The sequence below is a fragment of the Lepidochelys kempii genome, chromosome 8 (genome assembly GCF_965140285.1).
Source record: "Lepidochelys kempii isolate rLepKem1 chromosome 8, rLepKem1.hap1, whole genome shotgun sequence".
NCBI lineage: Eukaryota > Metazoa > Chordata > Testudines > Cheloniidae > Lepidochelys > Lepidochelys kempii.
The window spans coordinates 98,521,816-98,544,970 of NC_136387.1; the positions used below are offsets into that span (position 1 = coordinate 98,521,816).

Sequence of the window (23,155 nt, forward strand, 5' to 3'; positions counted from 1 at the left end):
GCCACATTACAGGTGAGCTCAGAACTTCACCGTTTAGAATGGCCCTCGATATATTCATGGAAGTATTTGTAAATTTCGTGTTCATCCAAAGGGACATCCTATCAGTAACCTTTGGTGAAACTTATGGACTTTCCCCATGGGCACTTAGAAAGTTTTAAATATGAAAAATTAAGGAAGCAAAAAATGATTTTTGTGGTCTGTGTTATTAAAAACTTTTTCTTCCAGATGACATCAATATATATTTGTACTTGTTTTTTTAAAGTGCCAGAAAATGCTGAAAATGAAGGAGATGCCTTATTACAATTTACGGCAGAATTTTCCTCAAGGTAAACTTAGGTTATTAACGGTGTAAGACAGATAGTGATTTGTGCTACACTGTAACTATAATTTGTCAGGCAATTCAAGTAAAAGTAAAATAAATATAAATATTTCCTTATCTGGCATAGGCCAGATTCTGCCTTACTTACATTGACTTGAGTGAGAGGCCATTTGTGGAGTAAGATTCTATTCAGTGTGAGTTAAGATGGCAGGTTCTGTCTTTAATTGAGAGGCCACTTTCTTTATATCACTCCTGAATTCCACAAGGGAGTAGAGGGATAACTAAGATACTGACTATAAACAGTAGCACTGTTAATTTAATGAAAATGAGCTCTTTCTAACTGAAAAGCTGATGACTGCAGGAAAATAATATACTTAGTTGCCATGAGAGTTTTAAGAATAACGGAGTAGCTGAACAATAAAAATTACTAGTTAAATGTGTAAAAGTTTTGCTTTTTAGAATTTATATACAGTATATCTGAAACAATTCACTGTTAAACAGTTTCCTTATTTCACCACACAAGTGGCACCCTTTGGCAGCCAATAAAGTGAACCTGGTGTATAGTTTGCTACCATGTTAACTTTTATAAAGCATTTGTAGCTTCTTTGGGATGAAAAGCTTTCCATATGTTTATGGTATAATTAAGATGTTATTAAACAAGAATAACACTCAATCAACCAGTAAGAATATAATAGTGAGGAGAAATAGAACTATGATTGAGAAATAGTACTTAAAATTTACACATTAACTTGTAAATATGGCAGTTTGTGAGAGCAGTCAGTTATGATAGAGAAGTTCATAAGGTCAACAATCCTATACAAAAACTTCAGAGGGTAGAGGAGACATTTAAGAGTTTAGCCAATGTATCTATTTAAAAGGAATTTAAACAGAGCTGAAACTGAAGAAAATTACTTACGCTTTATTTTTATTAATTGAATCTTTGTGATTTTGAAATAGATATGGTGACTGCCATCCTGTTTATTTTATTGGGTCACTAGAGGCTGCTTTTCAAGAAGCCTTCTATGGAAAAGCCAGAGATGTAAGTGTGTGTTAACGTTACACTATTTCTATTAGAAGGAAAGTGGTAAAAGGGCTAAATATTACATTTTACACTATGCCAAAAAAGTTATGATTTTTGCTACATTACTAGTAAGCAGTTTCATACTTTTACATGATTGACTGAAGTGTTCACCCTGCATGTTATGGGAATGACGGGGATAACTCACACTTGCCAACTGTTCTGTTTTTGTCCTGGACTGGCCTTGCTTACATAACCGATCCCTGGCTTTGATGGCTTTGGCCAAAGTTCTAGCAGTCACCTGAGCTTCTAGGCTTTTTTCTATAAGTGTTGGTCTCCTCTCACTAGATATCACTGTTTGGGAGCCTTGTGGCTGACTGTGACAAGCTGTATATTGGTATCTCTTTTAAATAATGGCTGATACAATCGAATTAGTAAATTTACAGTGTTAAGGCCATTGGGGCAGGAAGTGTGCTGCCTTTTGTATTGCTACGGCATTTACTTAAATACAGAATAGTATTATAGTTTGGAATTTAAGGTTTCTGTTCAGCCAGATAGGCATCTCAGGGTTCTGATGTTCCACATCCATTTGTAAAAGCAGTATTTTCATAAAATAAGAAAGAGAATAGTTGAATGAAGGCCTGATGTCCTGTATCTAGGAGGGTAAGTACTCACTCAACTGTAATAGTCAATACCTAGATAAAGACTAAAGCACAAATAAAAATCTTAAGCAGCTTTAAATTCATCCTTTAGCTATCTTCATATTGGTCCCAAAAGAAATGTGCAAAGTGTGTTTGTCTCTCTTGAATTACTCATATTGAAATCATAGAATCATAGAATATCAGGGTTGGAAGGGACCCCAGAAGGTCATCTAGTCCAACCCCCTGCTCAAAGCAGGACCAATTCCCAGTTAAATCATCCCAGCCAGGGCTTTGTCAAGCCTGACCTTAAAAACCTCTAAGGAAGGAGATTCTACCACCTCCCTAGGTAACTCATTCCAGTGTTTCACCACCCTCTTAGTGAAAAAGTTTTTCCTAATATCCAATCGAAACCTCCCCCACTGCAACTTGAGACCATTACTCCTCGTTCTGTCATCTGCTACCACTGAGAACAGTCTAGAGCCATCCTCTTTGGAACCCCCTTTCAGGTAGTTGAAAGCAGCTATCAAATCCCCCCTCATTCTTCTCTTCTGCAGGCTAAACAATCCCAGCTCCCTCAGCCTCTCCTCATAACTCATGTGTTCCAGTCCCCTAATCATTTTTGTTGCCCTTCGCTGGACTCTCTCCAATTTATCCACATCCTTCTTGAAGTGTGGGGCCCAAAACTGGACACAGTACTCCAGATGAGGCCTCACCAATGTCGAATAGAGGGGAACGATCACGTCCCTCGATCTGCTCGCTATGCCCCTACTTATACATCCCAAAATGCCATTGGCCTTCTTGGCAACAAGGGCACACTGCTGACTCATATCCAGCTTCTCGTCCACTGTCACCCCTAGGTCCTTTTCCGCAGAACTGCTGCCTAGCCATTCGGTCCCTAGTCTGTAGCTGTGCATTGGGTTCTTCCGTCCTAAGTGCAGGACCCTGCACTTATCCTTATTGAACCTCATCAGATTCCTTTTGGCCCAATCTTCCAATTGGTCTAGGTCCTTCTGTATCCTATCCCTCCCCTCCAGCGTATCTACCACTCCTCCCAGTTTAGTATCATCCGCAAATTTGCTGAGAGTGCAATCCACACCATCCTCCAGATCATTTATGAAGATATTGAATAAAACCGGCCCCAGGACCGACCCTTGGGGCACTCCACTTGATACCGGCTGCCAACTAGACATGGAGCCATTGAAATGGTCTGTAAGTATTCCTTGTAACAAAATCTCCACTACTTGCTCTAAGCTAACATTTATTTGACATGTTTGCACACCCCAGCAAGTTTCTTGCAGAATAACTGCTAAATTCAGAGCCTAGTTTCATGAATTTACATGGGTGACAGAGCATAGATTGCTCTAGAGCACTTCAGTAGCAAAATAAGAATTGATCATGACTCGTAGGAGTGATGGATGCTAAAGCATGTTGGCAATGAGGCAACTGAATCAATATAAAAAGATGCTTGATTGAGAGAGTTCACTTTTGACATCTCATCTGAAGTGGTTAAAAGCATATAATTATAAAAACAAAGGGTGTTTTATTAGCGCTCAGAAACCTTTTTTAATTCGGTACAACCCAACTGAATGTTCATCTTCAAAATACTTTTCATATACTATTAACATATAGGATGTGGAAGATGCATTCTATTTTCAGTATTTTTCCAGTGGGTTCAGACCAGATCCTTACCAGGATTATCTAATATGTTTAGCAGTTTACTATTTTTATTACCTTTTTCTTAGAAATGTTGTTTGTAAATAGTGACTGAATTTTTCCAAAAAGGCTGAACTATTGATTCCTTTTTGTCTTTAAACCCACATAGCAAGTTGCTACTTTAATTAATATCACATTGCAACATTTCGAATTTTAAAAATGCTTATGAAATAAGTAAAGTTTGCTATTATTGTACTCTACTGCAAAAAATCTTTTCAATATTGTTTAAGAGAACTCAAAATGAAAAAAAGGAGACGCTTTATTCTGTTTTTGATGATTGTTATATTTTCGGTCACTTTATAAAACCTGACGTTTTAATTAAGGAAAAATTTTCAGAAATTGCAAGCTAAATGTCCCATGTTCTAATTTATACTGTGAAGGGCACTTAATTTTGCCAGGGCAACAGATGAGCTTCAAGCAGCAGCATTCTTCACTTGAAGTGAGAAATTGAGTTCCAAGAGTAAATAAAAACAAGATTGAAGGTTTAAATCCTCTGCTAGGCTTTTTGAACTTATATACTCATTAAATGTTTATTGGAGTGGTGGGATTATGAAGGATTTGGGGAGCTTCATCAGCTGGTATATAGTTAATCACTAAGTAAAACACTACATTTGATAGAGTGTTTCTCACGATGCCACACTCAATCCATCTTAATGAAAACCGCTTCAGACTGATTTAATTTGAGAGCACTTGGCAGTGAGAGTGCTTATAGATCTTAGCCTTTTTCTTGAGGAATTTGCAGGGCTGTCCAAAGCACTGTACAGTCCAGTTTCAGTGACATACCCCTCAATATCTTTTTTCCTATCTCTATTGCTGACATTTTCTGAAAAAAATCCTAAATTTATATAAATTTGCAGCCTTCTTGCAGAAATATTTGAGATATGATTTTATTAAAGGAATTTACCTAAATCAGTTTGCAGTTACTTTGAAAGTATTCTTTAAAATAATTTCTAAAACTTTCTGTTATAAAAATATGTATTTTAATGGAGGCTTTTCTCTAAATCTTTCACTTACATGTGTCAGAAAGCAGAGACATTTGATACTTTGTTTCAGAAGATATTAAATGAAAAAGAAGCTGTTGCCTACTTTAATTTTAATATAGCTAACCCTGCCTCATTTTTCACTAGTATTTGCATTTTGACTTCTTGACTTTGAGACTTTAAGATAGCTAATATTATGTTTACTTTTAAAGCAACTTTTTCCATGACAATCCCTGTACTAGCTGTGAAGGGGAGAAATATGCCTAAGTTCTGCCTTGATTTAAATTCTGTGTATAGATCTGCCTAGATTATGTCAAGTCAGAATTTGGCCCATGATCTTCCTGAAAAATGCCATGAAAGCAACTCTGTACATCAGCTAGTCCTTTGTGCTCAGAAGAAACGTAGCAAATGTACAGCAAACTGTCTTCCCATTAACAACTGATGTCCTGAGGTAGCTTCTAAAACTTGCTGCATGTTCTGTTATGAGTTCACAAGAAACTTACTGCATATTCAGTACAAAAGAAAGACATTTAGTTTATCAGTTACTGTGTGAGTGTGGTGGGAGTGAGGAAGGGAGACATGGGTTTATTAAAACAAAAAAAGAAATATGGTTGTATGAAACACTTTAGTTTATTCCAACCCAGTGAGGGAAACCTCCATGGTATCATTTTGAGTTTCTAGCCCTATATATTGTAGTTTTACATAATTACTGTATAGGAACATAAGACTAGCTGGACAAGATGGCACAGAGGAAGTGTTAAAAAAAAACAAACAAACAAAAAAAACCCATCATGGACAAGTTTGTTATTACATACTTATGTGGAAGTTTATTCCTAGCTTCAAGCTGTTAGTGGTTGACTTACGTTCTGAAGCATGAGGGAATCTGTTCTTTATAAATGTTTATCGTATGTAATGAGTTACTTCGGGTGGTACTGTTCTTTTTGTGTGTCTTATCTCTCTTTTTGCCCCCCACTAAGTTCTTTGCTTGAATAATTAAAAATTAAAGTATTTCCCTTTTATCAATGATTGCTTGCTTTTCAATTTCAGTAGGTGATCCCTGGATCTTTTATTATGAGAGAGGGTAGAGGATCATTTGATTTACTTTCTCAATAGCACGAATTTTTATATACCTCTATCAGATCACCTCTTGTCTCTCTCAATTTCTCTGTCCACCCACTTCTGATAGTTATATTAAATGTCACTCCTATTGCAGATCCTTGGTGGCCCCCTGAATTGCACACACTCGTTGCATCCTGACAATTAGCCACTTAGGCCAGCACTTTGATTTCTCTCTCTTAGACAGTTTTTGATCTATGGCAGAACTTTAACTCTTACATGTGAGTACTTAATTTCCATTATAGCCTCCTATAATTTGACTTAATTTAAGACTTTTTGCAAGTCCAAATAAATTGGCCCTTTCTCATCCACCAACATGCTGATTCGCTGAAAGAATTATAATACACTGGAGCAGCAGAATATTCCTTTACAGAAGCCTTCCTGCTGTACCTTGTTTGTCTGTGTTTTATAACTTGGTGTCTCATTATTGTTATGATATAATGGAAATTGTATATGTAGACAACATGCCTGCTTTAGCAGAGATTAGCCAAAGAGTTGCATCTGACATCCATCAAACCTAAACCATTTCTTTCTATTAACGTCAGTGTTTTTTATAATAGGGGTGAATTTTGTCGCCTGATTGTTGTTGTGTATATATATTTGATCCCTATATATTTGCAATCTTGTCTTTTTTTTTAGTTTGACTCCAAAAATAAGATTATTTGCTCTATATTTCATGCTGTAGTATGGACGTTGTTTTCTCCATTATATTTCAATAGAAACTGTTACTTCTTAAGGCTCTTCTTCTTTATCTTTGTCTTTTAAAAAGAATTCCATATTGTATTATTAGCCTTTCTTGTAATACAATATTTATAAGAGTCTCTATATGATGATTGGTACTATATATTGTACTATGTGAAGCATACTTTAGTTTTGTTGTAATTTGGTGTGCAGAGAGTGGAGGAGTGATGAAGTCTCTGTGTGTATGAGCCAACTGTTGTTCTAACCCATCTGCTGTTGTGACTTAGGCAGCAGCAAAAGATAGGAAATTAAACCTTTGATTCCTTCTGCTTACTGCTCAGAATCCCAAATCCATACCTGACACCTTTTCAGAAAGAAATCCCATCCTGCTGTTGCTGAAAGAAAGAGTCCTTACTTTAGAAAGGGTTATGTTTGTAATGGTTCTAAGTCAAGTGGAAAGCTATTTTAGCATCATCTGCCAGTGCAGCCCAGGATTGGTTAAATTGCCCACAATCTGCCCTCGGTGGGACTTGCTGTATTGGGCCTGATTTTCAGAAGTTTTGAGCACCAGCAACGCTCTTCGAAGTCATGGGAGCTGTAACTGTTCAGCATTTTTGAAAACCAGGCGTGTAGTTTTCTTGCCTTGTAACATCACCGTGGGCTGTGAGAGTGTGGGTAAGTAGATTATACTCCTCTAAGTTAAGACTGATTCTCTGTCTTTTTAAGTGACATTGCTTGCTTGCAGTACTATTGGGCTGGGACCTGCAGAACACCCAAGATTCCAGAAGAAGCCTGTAAACTATTGGCCAGGTTTCATGCTTTCCCTATTCAGTTCTTTTCTGCTCTGTCAGAGCCACATCTTTTGAAAGATCTGGAAAGAACATGGGCAATTCTCAGAGTAGTAAAAATTATCTTGAAATGAAGGTCAAAAGCAATCTGTTGAAGAGCTTTTCAGATTTCACAGCCTTGACTGTAAAAATGAATTTTTTAGACAGTAGAGTTGATTTGGGCTTCGGGGTTATCCACAGTACTTCACTAGCATAGAAGTATTGTAATATTTTAGGAACATTGACTGTAAGAATAGTAACAAAGTTTTTAAAACATTTTTTTTCAGAGAGTACTGAAGGGATTTTTTAAGGGATCCAAATATATCTTGATAGAAAAAAAGATCTCTCAGCCTTATTTGACAATCTACTGACTAAAAAGGTTATATTTCTCATTCTCCACAAAAATGTTTTTCTAACCATATAATCTAGGGCTGTGATCTCATCATCTGAAGTGCTGATTTCTTTGTATGTAGTTGGTATATCTTGTATGTAGATGGAAAACCTGAATGCTGCATGAAGTGGTATTGTTGATCCACTAGTCCACAATCTTCCTTCTGATCGAGTATTTTGGTATTGCCCCAGCGTGATGCTCAAGAGTACTATCCAGCTGGAGAGATACCTTCTTTTTTGTGAGACATAAAACTGGCTACTTGCACATTTGTAGTCTTTAAAACAGTTCAATCCTGTTGGCCGTCAAGGGTAAGCAACTATTTAATTTTTTTCATTAATGTAACTTGTGTCAGACACCTGGAGCTTGGGATAGGTATTTCCTTTTTATTTTTTGTGTAAATCCAAACAAATAAAAATCTGGTGGCTCATTGTGCAAAAGATGTATCCTTACCAGATTGCAACATGAGTATTTGTTATTTTTTATCTTTGCTTGTATTGCACAACATATTGATCAAACAGACAAGAGAGAGATAAAATTAACATGGCACACATTAAATGGATTAAAAACTGGCTAACTAATAGGTCTCAAAATGTAATTATAAATGGGAAATAGTCATAAAATGGGTGCTTCCAGTGCTGTCCCACAGGGGCTGGTTCTTCGCCCTACACTATTTAACATTTTTTATCAATGACCTGGAAGAAAACCTAAAGTCATCACTGATGCAGTTTGCAGATGACACAAAAATGGAGGAAATAATTAAGAGGACAGGTACCTGATTCAGAGCTATCTGGATCTGTTGGTAAACTGGGTAAACAACATAAAAATATAAGAATGGCCATACTGAGTCAGACCAATGGTCCATCTAGCCCAGTATCCTGTCTTCTAACAGTGGCCAATGCCAGATGCATCAAAGGGAATGAACAGAACAGGACGATTACTGAATGATCCATCTCCGTCATCCAGTCCCAGCATCTGGAAGTCGGAGGCTTAGGGACACCCTGAGCATGCGGTTGCATCCCTGACCATCTTGGCTAATAGCCATTGATGGATCTATACTCCATGAACTTGTCTAATACTTTTTTGAATCCAGTTACAGTTTTTGCCGTCATAACATCCTCTGGTAATGAGTTCCGCACATTGACCGTGCGTTGTATGAAGAAATACTTAATTTTGTTTGTTTTAAACCTACTGCCGATTAATTTAATTGGGTGACCCCTGGTTCTTGTGTTATGTTAAGATATAAATAACACTTCTTTATTCACTTTCTCCACACCATTCATGATTTTATAAACCTCTATCATATTGCCTCTGTCATCTCTTTTCCCAGATGAATATTCCCAGTCTTTTGAATCTCTCCTCATATGGAAGCTGTTCCATACCGTTAATCATTTTTGCTGCCCTTTTTTAGTACCTTTTCTAATTCTAATGTATCTTTTTTTGAGATGGGGAGACCAGAACTGCATATAGTATTCAAGGTGGGCATACCATGGATTTATATAGAGGTGTTATGCCATTTACTGTCTTATTATCTATCCCTTTCCTAATGGTTCCTAACATTCTGTTTAACTTTTTTGACTGCTGCTGCACATGTAATGGATATTTTCAAAGAAATATTCACTATGACTCCAAGATCAATTTCTTGAGTGGTAATAACTAATTTAGACTCCATCATTTTGTATGTAAAGTTGGGATTATGTTTTCCAATATGCATTACTTTGCATTTCTCAACACTGAATTTCATCTGCCATTTTGTTGCCCAGTTACCCAGTTTTGAGAGACCCCTTTGTAGCTCTTCACAGTCAGCTTTGAATTTAACTATTGAGTAATTTTGTATCATCTGCAAACTTTGCCACCTCATTGTTTACCCCCTTTTCCAGATCACTTATGAGCACTATTCCCAATGCAAATCCCTGGAGAACACCACTATTTACCTCTCTCCATTCTGAAAACTGACCCATTTATTCCTACCCTTTGTTTCTTGTCTTTGAATCAGTTACTGATCCATGAGAGGACCTTCCCTCTTATCCCATGACTGCTTACTTTATTTTACAGCCTTTGATAAGGGACCTTGTCAAAGATGTTCTGAGAGTCCAAGTACACTATATCCTCTGGATCACCCATGTCCTCATGTCTGTTGACCCCCTCAAAGATTTTGAATAGATTGGTGAGGCATAATTTCTCTTTACAAAGCCGTGTTGACTTTTCACCAACAAATCATGTTCATCTATGTGTCTGATAATTCTGTTCTTTTCTGTAGTTTCAGCCAGTTTGCCTGGTACTGAAGTTACACTTACCAGCCTGTAATTGCCAGGATCGCTTCTAGAGCCTTTTTAAGAAATTGGCATCGCATTAGCTATCCTCCAGTCATCTGGTACAGAAGCTGATTAAGTGTTAGGTTACATACCACAGCTAGTAGTTCTGAAATTTCATATTTGAGTTCCTTCAGAACTCTTGGGTGAATACCGTCTGGTCCTGGTGACTCATTACTGTTTAATTTATCAGTTTGTTCCAAAAACTCCTCTAGTGACACCTCAATCTGGGACAGTTTCTCAGATCTGTCACCTAAAAAGAATGGCTGAGGTATGGGAATCTCCCTCACATCCTCTGCAGTGAAGAATTATGCAAAGAACTCATTTAGCTTCTCTTTGTCTTCCTTGAGTGCTCCTTTAGCACCTTGGTCATCCGGGGCCCCCTAGATTGTTTGGTAGGCTTCCTGCTTCTGAAGTATTTAAATTTTTTTTTGCCGTTAGTTATTGAGTCTTTGGCTAATTGCTCTTCAAATTCTTTTTTGGCCTGCCTAATTATACTTTTACACTTGACTTGTCAAGAGTTTATGCTGCTTTCTGTTTTTCTTAGTATGATTTGACTTCCAAATTTTAAAGGATGCTTTTTTGCCTCTAAATACTTCTTTTATTCTGTTGTTTAGCCATGGTGGCATTTTTTTGTCCTCTTACTATTCTTTTTAATTTGGAGTATACATTTAATTTGAGTCTCTATTATGGTATTTTTTTAAACATATCCATGCAGCTTGCAGGCATTTCACTCTTGTGGCTGTTCCTTTTAATTTCTGACTAGCTTCCTCATTTTTGTATAGTTCCCCCTTTCTGAAGTTAAATGCTACTGTGATGGGCTTCTTTGATATTTTCCCACCCACAAGGATGTTAAATTAAATTATGTTGTGGTTGCTTTTTCCAAGCAGTTCAGTTATATTGAGATCTTGGACCAGATCCTGTTGCCCATTTATGAATAAATCAAGAATTACCTCTTCCCTGGTGGGTTCCAGGACTAGCTGCTCCCAGAAGCAGTCATTAATAGTGTCTAGAAACTTTATTTCTGCATCCCGTCCTGAGGTGACATGCACCCAGTCAATGTGGGGATAGTTGAAATCCCCCATTATTATTGAGTTTTTTATTTTTAAAGCCTCTCTAATTTCCATGAGCATTTTACAATCATGGTCACCATCCTGGTCAGGTGGTCAACAGTGTATTTGTCCTGCTATACTCTTATTATTCAAGCATGGAATTTCTAGTGATAGAGATTCTGTGGTTCAGTTTGATTCCTTTAAGATTTTTACTATATTTGACTCTATGCTTTCTTTCACATATATTGCCACTCCCCCAGAGGACTGGCCTGTCTCCGAAGATCTGTGAGAGTGAGGGATCATCCATCAGGATAGATTGTAGATCCTTGATGATGCGTTGGAGAGATTTTAGTTGGGGGCTGAAGATGATGGCTAGTGGCATTCTGTTACTTTCTTTGTTGGGCCTGTCCTGTAGTAGGTGACTTCTGGGTGCTCTTCTGGCTCTGTCAATCTGTTTCTTCACTTCAGCAGATGGGTATTGTAGTTACCTAGCCTTGCAAAAAAGCCCATTGCCAACTCTATCCACATATCTATTCAGAGAACAGCCATTTTTTCATGTTCTCTCTCTCTCTCTGTGTGTGTGTGTATCTCTTCCTACTGTATTTTCCACTACATGCATCCGAAGAAGTGGGTTTTAGCCCACCAAAGCTTATGCTCCAATAAATTTGTTAGTTTCTAAGGTGCCACAAGTACTCCTCATTCTTCATCACTGAAAATTTTTATATTAAGCTTGGATGTTTTTCTAAGAGATCTGCTCTAGGAATTATTTGGGGACATTCTATGGCCTGTGTTATACAGGAAGTTGGATTAGATTATCATAATAATCCATTTAGGCCTTAGAATCTATGAATCTACTAAATGTTTTCCTTGTGGCTTCAAGTGGATGTTATTCTTCATTCCTGTCCTCAAGTGTGGTACCATTCTTTTGCACTGTTAAACAGTGTTTGTCTTTCATTTGCAGATGAAGCAATTCTTTATAAAGAGATTTGGTATCTTTCAGGATGAAAAGTGGTATATAAATGCACCTCATCATCATCATACTCTACTAATAAACATCTTGAATGTGTTAAGCCACCTCTTAAATTCTAAGTTACCTCTGAAACCTTTAGAGAATTCCAAATTTTATAATTTATAACTTGGAATTTTTGTAGGAGAGATGACATATAGGTTATCAGAGAGATCTGATTTGAATTGTTTGGCATCCACCACCATAGTATGTGAGCACCTTGCTGAAATTACTTAAACAACAAAAAGTGTAAATACAACTGATTAAGCTCTGACAGTGCTTAAAGCTTAAGTAATGGCTCGTAGTGCTCTGAGAAGTAAGAACCAGAGGTTATAAATTGTCTTCTGGTCCTTACCTCTGTGTTTGGCACTGGTATGACTACTGTTAGAATTCTGTGTCTAGTTCTGGTGTCCACAATTCAAGAAATGCATTGATAAATTGCAGAGGGTTCAGAGAAAAGCCACAAAAATGACTGAAGTATTGGAAAACATGCTTTTATAGTGGAAAAACTCAAGGAGCTCAATCTATTTAGCTTGTCAAAGAGAAAATTAAGTGGTGACTTGATCACAGTCTATAAGTACCTACATGGGGAATAGATATTTGATAATAGAAGGCTCTTCAATCTATCAGATAAAGATATAACAAGATCAAATGGCTAGAAGTTGAAGCTAGACAAATTCAGACTTGAAATAAGGTGCAAATGTTTAATAGTGAGGGTGATTAGCTATTGGAACAGTTTACCAAGGGTGAGGCTAGATTTTCAATCTCTGGAAATTCTTTAATCAAAATCACGTGTTTTTCTAAAAGTTGTGCTTTTTGGTCAAACAGAAATTAATTTAAAGAAGTCCTATGACCTGTGTTATGCAGGAGGTCAGACTAGATAATCACAGTGGTCCCTTTGGACCTTACAATCTGTGTATCCATGGAGTATGTTTAGGCCAGACTCCTTTAGGGAAATTGAACCTGGTTAGTGTTCCTATTCTGTCAGCCTTTGGCGTCTCTGTCCTTTTGGATTCATTCTAGTCCAACACTTCTGATGGTGCATTAGATGTTGGAATTAGCAATCCTTAGTTTTTAACATTTTTTTTCTTTCTCCGTCATGTATGTAATACAAACACACACAAAGCTTCCTGTGTGTCCTCATTCTACCCAGGGATAAATGCATAGTTTCACTGGAAATGGGTTTGAGCTTTGCCCAGTTTCTGCCTTAATCTGTCATCAAAGTGGAATCAACTCTAACATCTGTCATCTGGATATCAAAGAGGGCTTAAATTCTGCTCATGAGATGAAGATGATGTGTATTAGAATATCTGTTTGTACTCCAAGAAGACTTTTTAAACTGGTTTTAAAGTCTCTAAGGCTACCTTAGATAGATGGATCAGGTTGTTCATTTGAAAGGCTTAAAGAGTTGAAAACATGTCCTTTTGTTCAGTTAAAATCAGTTCTCGCTGCACAAAGCCTTTGGGCTGGAGGAAGAAGAAAGATCTTGATTCAGGAAACCTTCTACCAGCTTGAAAGAACACTTGTGCATTTACCAGATGCTACTGAGTAAGCATTTATGCTTCAATAATTATCCTGAACAGGTAGGTGTAAGATGCAGAAAGCAAAATTTCAAGTCACCAGTGCTACCAATTCTCACAATTTTATCACTGCTCTTGTGATGCTTGGTATTTTTCTTAAAGCTCCAGCACCTGGATTCCCGTTGTTAGATTAGAATTTCAGTTCATTTATTTTTAGATGGAAAGTTGTGGTTAGAGCTTCAAGAGATGGTCTCTAAACGCTTCAACACCTGGAGACAAATGAAAAGTTCCCTATCTTATTTTAAAAAATCCTAATGCAATCTCATTATATTTTGGAACCTGAAACATGATTTATGAATGCATAGGACTGCCAATACAGTGCTAGAATTTCACCCTTTCCTTAATGCTTTGAGTGCTATATGTCAGAGGAAAATCCGTTTTTATTAGTGTTCTTTGAAGTCTTGTACTATGACCTGTAAAGCATTTGACTTAGTCCTTCATGACATTCTGATTTAGGAAAAAGCAACACTGTACAAAATCAATGTAGCCCACATTAAATGGATTAAAAGTTGGTTAACTGATAAAGTTCAGAAAGAAATTGTAAATTAAGAATAATTTTATGGGAGTGTTTCTAGTGGGATCCCACATTGATCTGTTCTTGGCCAAATGCTATTCAATATATTTTTCAGTGATCTGGAAGAAACTATAAAGTAATTGCTGGACAAATTTGCAGATGACACAAAAATTGGTGGAATTGTAAATAACAGTGGGAATGGGTCAGTTATACAGATCAACCTGGATCACTTGGTAGGGTGGGCAAATTTGAACAATGTTTTTTCAATATAGCCAATTCCAAGGTCATACATGTAGGAACAAAAATATAGGTCACGCTTACAAGAAGGGAGAGAGTACCCTGTATTGCAATGACACTGAAAAGAATTTAAGAGTTATGGCAGATAACCAACTGAACATGAGCTATCCGCGTGATGCTGTAGCTAAGAAGGTGACTATGGTCCTTGGATGCATAAGCAGGGGAATATCAAGTCAATATATGGCATTAGCGAGACGATTACTGGAATATTATGTCCAGTTGTGGTGTCCATGCTTCAATTTTTCAACATCCTTTTTGGAAAGTGTTCAGAAAAGAGGTACAGGAAAAGATGCTTTATAGTGAGATACTTAAGAAACTTGATCTATTTAGTTTATCCAAGAGAAGATTAAAAGGTGACTTGATCGCATTCTACATGTTCCTACATGGGGAAGAAACTTCTAACAGTAGACAGCTCTTTAAACTAGCAGAAAAAGGAATAAGGAGATCTAATGGCTGGAAGCTGAAGCTAGACAAATTTAGACTAGAAATAAGGTGGACATTTTTAACAGTGAGGGGGAGTAATTAGCCATTAGAACAATTTACTGAAGGATGTGGTGGTTTCTTCATCACTTAGTCTTTTAATTAAGACTGGTTGTTTTCTTAAAGATATGTTATAGCTCAAACAGAAATTATGGGCTTGCTGCTGAAATTACTTGGTTAGGTTCCATGGCTTGTGTTATGCAGGAGGTAAGATTCGATTATCATATTGGTCCCTTTGGGCCTTAAAATCTATTTATCAGTATAAATCTAAAGCAGTGTTTAACCTTTTTTCATTTGAGGACCCCTAAAAAATTCAAATTTGAAAATCTCAGATATAGTCTTTGGACCCCCTGGGGTCTGTGGACCACAGATTGAAAACTACTGATCTAAAGGCTTGAAAAAATCCTCTTGCCCACTCACTGATGGCTAGTGGGAAGCTCTCCCTGATGACTGTGGAAACCTAAAGTACGGATTTCTGCAGTTTAAGTTTTGATTTTAAAACTGTTGAGTTTCTTGTCCTTATGGTTGTAAAGTTAATTTTCCAAGTGTGAACTGATGCAGTGCTCTGAGCCTTCAGACAGAGCTGGTGCTTCTCCTGATGCTCATACCTTTCCCAAGTAGCACCAGAAAAATGAAATGAACAGAACTGATTAGTTTCACAGCTGCTATATAGAACACTGAGATAGATTTATATTAATTTCGTGCTCCTGAACTAGCTGAGCTTGTTAACCAGTATCCTCCATATGGTTCTCACTTGTTGGTAGGACCGCCCCATCCTTGTGTATATACTTCTGGCTAGTAGGTTTAATCCTCTGACTGGTTAGATGCTTGGCAAATTTTTAAGCCTTTTTCTAAATATAAGGGAAAATTGATATCTCAGATACATCTGTGTTGTAATTTATGGCAAATGCTGACTTTGTTATGCCCACGGTAGTTCTAGATTGGCTGGTCTAGAGACTGAAATAATCTGTTTGGCCACAAAAGAGAGGGTGAAATAGGATTTCAAGCTACTTTATTCTGCCCGGGTAAGGTGTCTGAATTGAGACGCATAAGGGGAATCACCTCTTGAGGTGATTTGGTGGCTCAGTCTCCGTGTCCATTTGGTCTTCTGGCTCTCTGAGATTGTCAAGAAGAATGCTAATTGTGATTTTTTTTTTTTTGAGCTGTGGGTACTTATCTAGTAGAAACTTCATTAGGCTGGATTGCAGTCCACTCTTTCAGCATCCTTAAGATCTATTTCTTTTGTTTGTTTGTTTCTACCTAAACCATCAGTGACAGGGGTTCCCTCATTCCTTCTATATGAGTGCAAAATAAATGAACTTTTCTCAAGTGCCACAAGAATGTAAGTGTTCTTGAGACTTTGATGGTCAAGACTAGGTGTACTGGGCGTCTGCACAAGAAGTCTGTTAATGGAAGCCCTAGTGTGTCACTGATAAAGGGTCCATCACTGAGGCCCTCTTGGAATATTAACATAATGAAAGCTTTATCCCTTCTCATCTTCCTCAATACCTGGTATAGGAATGAGAGTAGCAGAAAACTTATTGTCCAGATAAAGTCCCCGGTGGAACTATTTACAATCGAGGCATGTGATTTGTCAAAAGCCCATTAACTTTCAATGAGACTTGTGCTCCTTAGTCACCTTAGGCTATGTCTACACTACGCAGCTTTTAGCGACACAGCTATGCTACTACAGAGGTACCGCTAAAAGGCACGCAGTGTAGCTACTGTTTATCGGCAGGAGAGAGCTCTCCTGCCAACAGAAAACTTCCATCCCCACCGAGCGGCGTTAGCATTGTTGGCAGGACAAAGCACTGTTCACACCAGTGCCTGTTGTTGACAACACTTCTGTCTTCCGGGGATGTGTGGGCTTTTTTAACACCTCTGAACAACAAAAGTTTTGTCTTTCACTTGCCAGTGCAGACGAAGGGTTAGGGCCAGATTTTTAAAGGCATTTAGTCTCCTAAAAATGCAGATAGACACTTACTGGAATTTTCAAAAGCATCTAACTCCCATTGAAATCAATCTTTAAAAATCAGGTCTTTAAGACATTTTTGGAAATCCCAGCCCTAGTGTATTAAAAAAACTCAAAAGTGCATTGTAAAAAATATCAAAGCAACATATATTTTCCTAGAAAATATGCTTTAAAAAAATCAAAACCAGTCATCTCCTGATCATCATTTGCTATCATTTAAATAATCTTTCTACTGTCGCTTTTTACTGTTATCCTAACAATAAACCTTATTGTGGCCTGCAAGTTTTTTGGGCCCATGATTTTACAGGTGCAATCAACTGTAGTTACAAAAGATAGTTTAGCCATCTAACTGCCTGATATCTGGTTGCAAATGACAATTATACCCACAAATAAGGTATTTCAAATTTAGACATCTGTCGTTTGTGTGCATAAGTTTGTGTGCCTGTCTTGTTTACTAAAATTTGGCCCTAATTGTTTAATCTTAAAACTGTACATATTTTGGAACATTCAGTTGGATGGAATCTCATATTTAACAGTTTCATGGGGTTGTTTCTTTGGAACTAAAAGTGTTTCTCAAGAGCCTTTTTTTATCAGCTCCCAGTGAAAAGAGGAGAGCAAAGCCATCCGCTTACCACAAAGCAGTGCCACCACAAAGGAAAGATTAAGGGTTTAGAGAGAGGTCAATGTGGGTTTTTCTCTAACTAAACACTTTCCTAAAGTTTCCTTGTGGAAAAAATAATGAAGTCATCTAAGAGTTTTTAAAGAATTTTTATTTCTTTTTCACCGTCTGCATTCGCTTGTCTTCCCAGCATGGATGTTTAATCTTTCTAGGCTTTGTGAATTGGCCCAAATGAATAAGTGGTGAGTTGTCTCTCTAGGAGCTAGAGGCTTATTCTAAGGCCCTAATCACTGAGTAAACACATCTTTGCCCTCCCTCTCTTACAACTGCTATATAATAGTGAGATTCTAGCACAGTAACCTGGATATTGCAGGGATCGATGCTTTGAAATGCAGAACGGCTGATCCTCAAAAACAGACAGTGCCTGATCTTCCCCTGTTTCTTTCTTCTTTTTAAATTAAATATCACCACAGAGATGCTGTTTTATTGCTTGATATTGTGCATTAGTGCCCTGGATTTTCAAGTTTAGTTTCTGTCAACACTGTTGGCTGCACTTATATGGAACTGTGCATGTTAGGCTTATTAATGGCCTTTCCTGGCACATGTGTATTTGGTTATGAAGAACATTTAAATTAAATCAGACAAACATTATTGTATATTACTAATCCCTTTCTCAAAGTCTAATGTTCAAATGTACTCTTCTTTTTGTTTAAACAGACATTGCTAAGCTTTACCCATAGCCAGTATTCCCGGTTATAAATATACTGATTTTTCTAAAAATGAATTGTCCCAAAATTGCACCCCATATCTTAATATATTAATGCAAGGTACCAGATCAATATCCTACTGTAGATGTTACTTCTTATGGATAGATTTCAATTACCTTTATAAAAATTATATGCAAAACCACTCACCCATTTGCCATACTTGTCACTTGCCTTCTCAGCATGGATGTTGAAGCCGTATTTTAAAACAATGTTCCTAACAGTAATTTTTGTGGTTATTTTCTGTTGCTCTTTAAAAACTGTTTTTGATTTATTCAGATACCAGATATCAGAGCATGGTCCTTTCCCCTAATGATCTTTTTCTCTATATTATTCCCATCCCACCTTCTTCCCCTACGAACACGCAGATACACCAGTCACTTTCCTTCCCAACATGTGGTCTGCCATTACATCTCCATATTATGGGGAGGATGCACAGCTGCATTGTTGGCTACCTTCATTGCAGGTTTAGGTATTGGTTTCAGATGAACGATGCAGAGGTGATCCTCTCCCTTGCAAGTACATAATCTCTAAAATAGTCTTCAGCAAAATGGGAAATCATAATTGTTTCCAAACTTGGCTCTCTTATGGCACCAGCCTGGCTAACAGCAATTCACTATCGTTTTGTTAAGCTGAACATTTACAATTTACTTTGTTGTGACAAAAGGCATGTTTTGATAAGAGAACTGTATTCAATATTGTCTTTACTGTGTAGCAAGCCAAAAATAGTGATCTCATTGTCAGAACTAAATGTGAAATGGATGCTCCTTGGTATGCCTTTTTCTGGAGACTGTCAAATGTTTACTGCAGGTACTTTTATTTAAATAAACTTTTTATTTTTTGTGTTAAAATACATATCTTTAATATTAATCTACTTTAAGGATATCCCAGATCACTTTTTGGTAATAAGAAAAATTCACTTTTGGCCCTTTACTTGGTTTTTGAAATAGAATGTTGACTATTCAGATTAAAAATATTTGAGTGGATTTTGGGGGACGGAGGGTAGTTTGACTTTAAATTGCAAGAATTTGATTTTTCTCTTTCCATGTTACTAAATTGTATGAAACACTGTCAGAACATTAAAGAAACAGCATTTGTTTATGTTGAGAGTCAATCTCGCACTGTAGACAGTCTTGTGCGCACTAACACACAAACCTACAGTAGCAGTTTTAAGTTACTAAACAGACTTCTTAGACAGGTGTTTTCACTGATCAGTATTTTCTCCTGTCTTTGCAGAGAAAGCTTCTTGCAATCTACCTCCACCATGATGAAAGCGTACTAACCAATGTGTTCTGCTCACAAATGCTTTGTGCCGAATCTATTGTTTCATATCTGAGTCAGAACTTCATAACCTGGGCATGGGATATGACAAAAGAAGCAAACCGAGCAAGGTAATACAGTTTGAGTTGTGAGCTGAGCTGCTTTTGTTTCAAGAAAGCTTGCCATGTCTGTGTAACAAATGTTGTGTTGCTTGGTGTCTATTTAAATAAAAAAATCCATTCTGTGTTCTCTAGTCTAAGTCAGCCTACCTCCAGTGAAGTTAATGGAGCTTTGCCAGTTTACACCAGCTGAGAATCTGAGTCTCTTTGTTCTCATTATAAGATCACTCACTGTTGTTGTTATAGAGTTTGGGAAATTGTTTACTGTTTCTTTCATTGCAGATTTAATTTATTTTCTTGCATCTTCCTTTGCAAGCACTAGAGTACTATAAACATATTTTTAAGTTTTGTTTTGAACTGCCACAATGAGTGAGCAACACCAATTGATTGACAGTGAGAGGAGATTATATTAATTAACTACCTGGGGGCCCTGTCAGAATTATTTATTGCAACTGGAAAAATTATCTTAAATACAAGATATTTTTAAAATTAATTATAAAACAAATTATAAAGGGAACAATTCATATGACTGGTGTGAACGAAACAATTCTCCTGTCAAAAATATTTTTTGATAGCGATCAAAAATCACAATGCAAATATAACATTTATTAATAAGTTAAATGGTGTCTTACAAAAATAATAATTTTAAGGAAGTGAATTGTAGACCATGTCAGCTAGGTAGGTAATAGCTTTAATTCTACCACAAACTGATTGATGTATTTGACTTATACCACAGATTCTCTTGCACACAGTCAGCAATCCATTCATTTCTTAATATAAAAACAATTCCGTCTTGTAGATGTTGGGATATGTTTATTTGGTCTGTTGATCATGATGTCTGTAAAAATGATGAAGGTTTTAAAGTCAGGCCTGTTTGTGTTTCTAATATGGACTTCATTTCATCATGTTTGAAGTGCACATATGACTGTCACTTGCCATGATGCTATTTTGGCTGTGTTAATGCAAAAATAATGCGCTGTTTTGTGAACAAAAGAGGTTAAATTCATTCACTTAAGGGCAACTTCATTGTTGTTACCTAATTCAAATGATTATTGAACAATTAGAAATTATCCAGATTTGTGTTCCTGTTGCCCTGTGGCTCAGTAGTAATTGGATTTCTGAATATAGACTTTATCCATTCTTATTCCTCAAACTTGTACACTGCATTAGTTTTTCGTTAGATAAAGGGTGTCAGAGTAAAACAGAGCAATATCCTTGTGAAGTAATTTACTCTTTTAAAAAACCAGACCATTGTGATCTGTTTCACAGGGTATCTTAACTTAACCTTGAATATCTTCAGTGTTGCAAAAGCCTCCCATCCTTTTAATTCCTTTTATTTGTTTTAATGACATCATTGTATTAATCACACTTAGTTAAAGGTGCTGAAAAAAGTAATGCCAAACACAGATAAAAATGAAGCATCTAGGGTCTTTCATGAGGCCAAATACAGAGACTGGAGGCTTGGCTAAATCTTTTGGTATTGCCATTCATTGGCAGTAAGAAGCCTCCTCCTTTTCTTTTATCCCCCAACTTGATATAAAAGGAAACACTATTTCTAAACCATCTGTAGTGGCTAAGTTCAGTTGACTACCTGCTGTTATATTGTTCTGTTCTCCATTTAATTCACTAGTTTCTTTTATTTTACAATGACAAAAAATTGCAGTGTAGTTTCTTTTGAAAAACTGTGTTTGAGGGAGTTTTTTATGACTGACAATCAACAGCCATGTAATTGCTTTGTTGTGTTTTACTAAAGAAGTCTATTAAGTAGCACAACTTTGATACACTAGTAATAAGAGTTTGCAGGTTACAGAGACACCTGTGGTGACCAAAGCGACAGAAGCTGCTTGTTAGAAAGAGCCTGTACAGCTGTGTCCTATTAACTCCTTATGACACTTTTAAAACACAAAATAAAGGGCTTGTTTAAGGCTTTATAGCTATTCTCAGTGAATCTAGTCACTGATTGTGTAGTATGATAGGATTCTTAAGCCTTTGTTTTTTGCTTTCTGGTAACATCATACAACAAAGAAATGGTCATATTAACAGTGAGGTTAAAAATTAGTAAGGGGTAAATAAGACACGTTAGCACAACATAGCATGATTCATTGCTTATATATAATGTTACATCTTACTTTTTAGGTTATGAGCTTCTTGGGGCAGGAACTATGCCTCTTTCTCTGTTTGGAAAGTGCCCAGTACGCAGTGGGCATTGCCATAAATAAATAAATACTCAGTAGCATCATTGTTTAACCACTAACTTGGATAACCATAAATTATACACAAAATGTTTCTCAATGAAACAACAGTGGACGTTGATCTAATTTTGTTGTGCATCTCTACAATTATACTTAACTCTTCAAGCAGAAGGGAAAAAAGAATATGGACCTACTTGTCTTATGCCAGTTTAATTCAGGAGTAACTCCGCTGAGCTGCATGAGTATAAAACTAGTGTGACGCGTAGGAGAATCAGTCCCGTTTATTTTACACATCCTGATCGATGGACTGTAATTCTGTAGGAGATCTCAAACCAGGAGTACTATACCGCTTTCACTGTTGTACTGTGTGTAATTTGGCAAGGAGAGAGAGGCTGTCTGCTATGGATAATTTCTTTCCCCATCTAGACCGAAAATGATGTAGCCTCTCTCTGAGATACTCTGATTTTCTGTTCTCTGCTGTTTTCACGCTGTTTAAAAGTTGGAATCACTGGCAGTGACTGGTAATCCTATGCAGAGTCCCAGTGCAGTAAATAGGGATCTTGCATGGGCATAAAGGCGTGTGCTAGCAGGTTCCATTGCAGGATGAGGGCCTACAACATAATCCAGTCACAATACAGCCAGTTGCCTGTTTTATGAGGACTGAGCATGTTATGTTGTTAATGGTCACAGCTATTGGTAGCATACAGAGCTCTCAACATATTGTATTTAGCTCTATCAATGGAATAACTTCATGATATAGTGACTTCTGATGCTCAAGAAAACAGGAGTGTGGGTCTGTGTGTGTGTGAGAGAATCAAAATTGTTCTCAGCTAATAGGAAAAAAGTTATATTGCCACAATCTTTCCTTAGCAAGAATGACATTTTCAATTAAAAACATTTTTTAAAGTGTTGTAATAACCGTATATAGTTAGAGCACTACCAAATTCTCGGTCCATTTGGGTCAATTTCATGGTCATAGGATTTTTAAAATCGTAAGTTTCATGATTTCAGCTATTTAAATCTGAAATTTCAGGGTGTTGTAATTGTAGGGGTCCTGACCCGAAAAGGAGTTGGGGGCGGGGGGGCGCAAGGTTATTGTAGGTGGGGATTACGGCACTGCTTCTCTTATTTCTGTGCTGTGCTGGCATCAGCACTGCCTTCAGAGCTGGGCGGCAGGAGGGCAGCAGGAGAGCAGCAGCTGCTGGCCAGGAGCTCTGCTCTGAAGGCAGAGCTGCCACCATTAGCAGCGCAGAAGCGAGGGTGACATCGTATGGCATTGCCACCCTTACTTCTGCACTGCTGCTG

The 23,155-nt window shown here is 37.2% G+C and overlaps 1 protein-coding gene across 2 annotated transcripts in view; it reads left to right on the plus strand.

The window, feature by feature from the left end:
• FAF1 (Fas associated factor 1) overlaps positions 1 to 23,155 on the plus strand; it is a 309,253-nt gene that overhangs the window by 217,307 nt on the left and 68,791 nt on the right. The window contains exons 11-13 of one of the 2 annotated variants that reach the window (XM_073357756.2): positions 263 to 326; positions 1,277 to 1,358; positions 19,516 to 19,670. In XM_073357756.2, coding sequence (XP_073213857.1) covers positions 263 to 326; positions 1,277 to 1,358; positions 19,516 to 19,670 — 301 coding nt within the window. The remainder of the gene's footprint in view (positions 1 to 262; positions 327 to 1,276; positions 1,359 to 19,515; positions 19,671 to 23,155) is intronic. The other variant, XM_073357758.2, reaches the window with a different exon arrangement.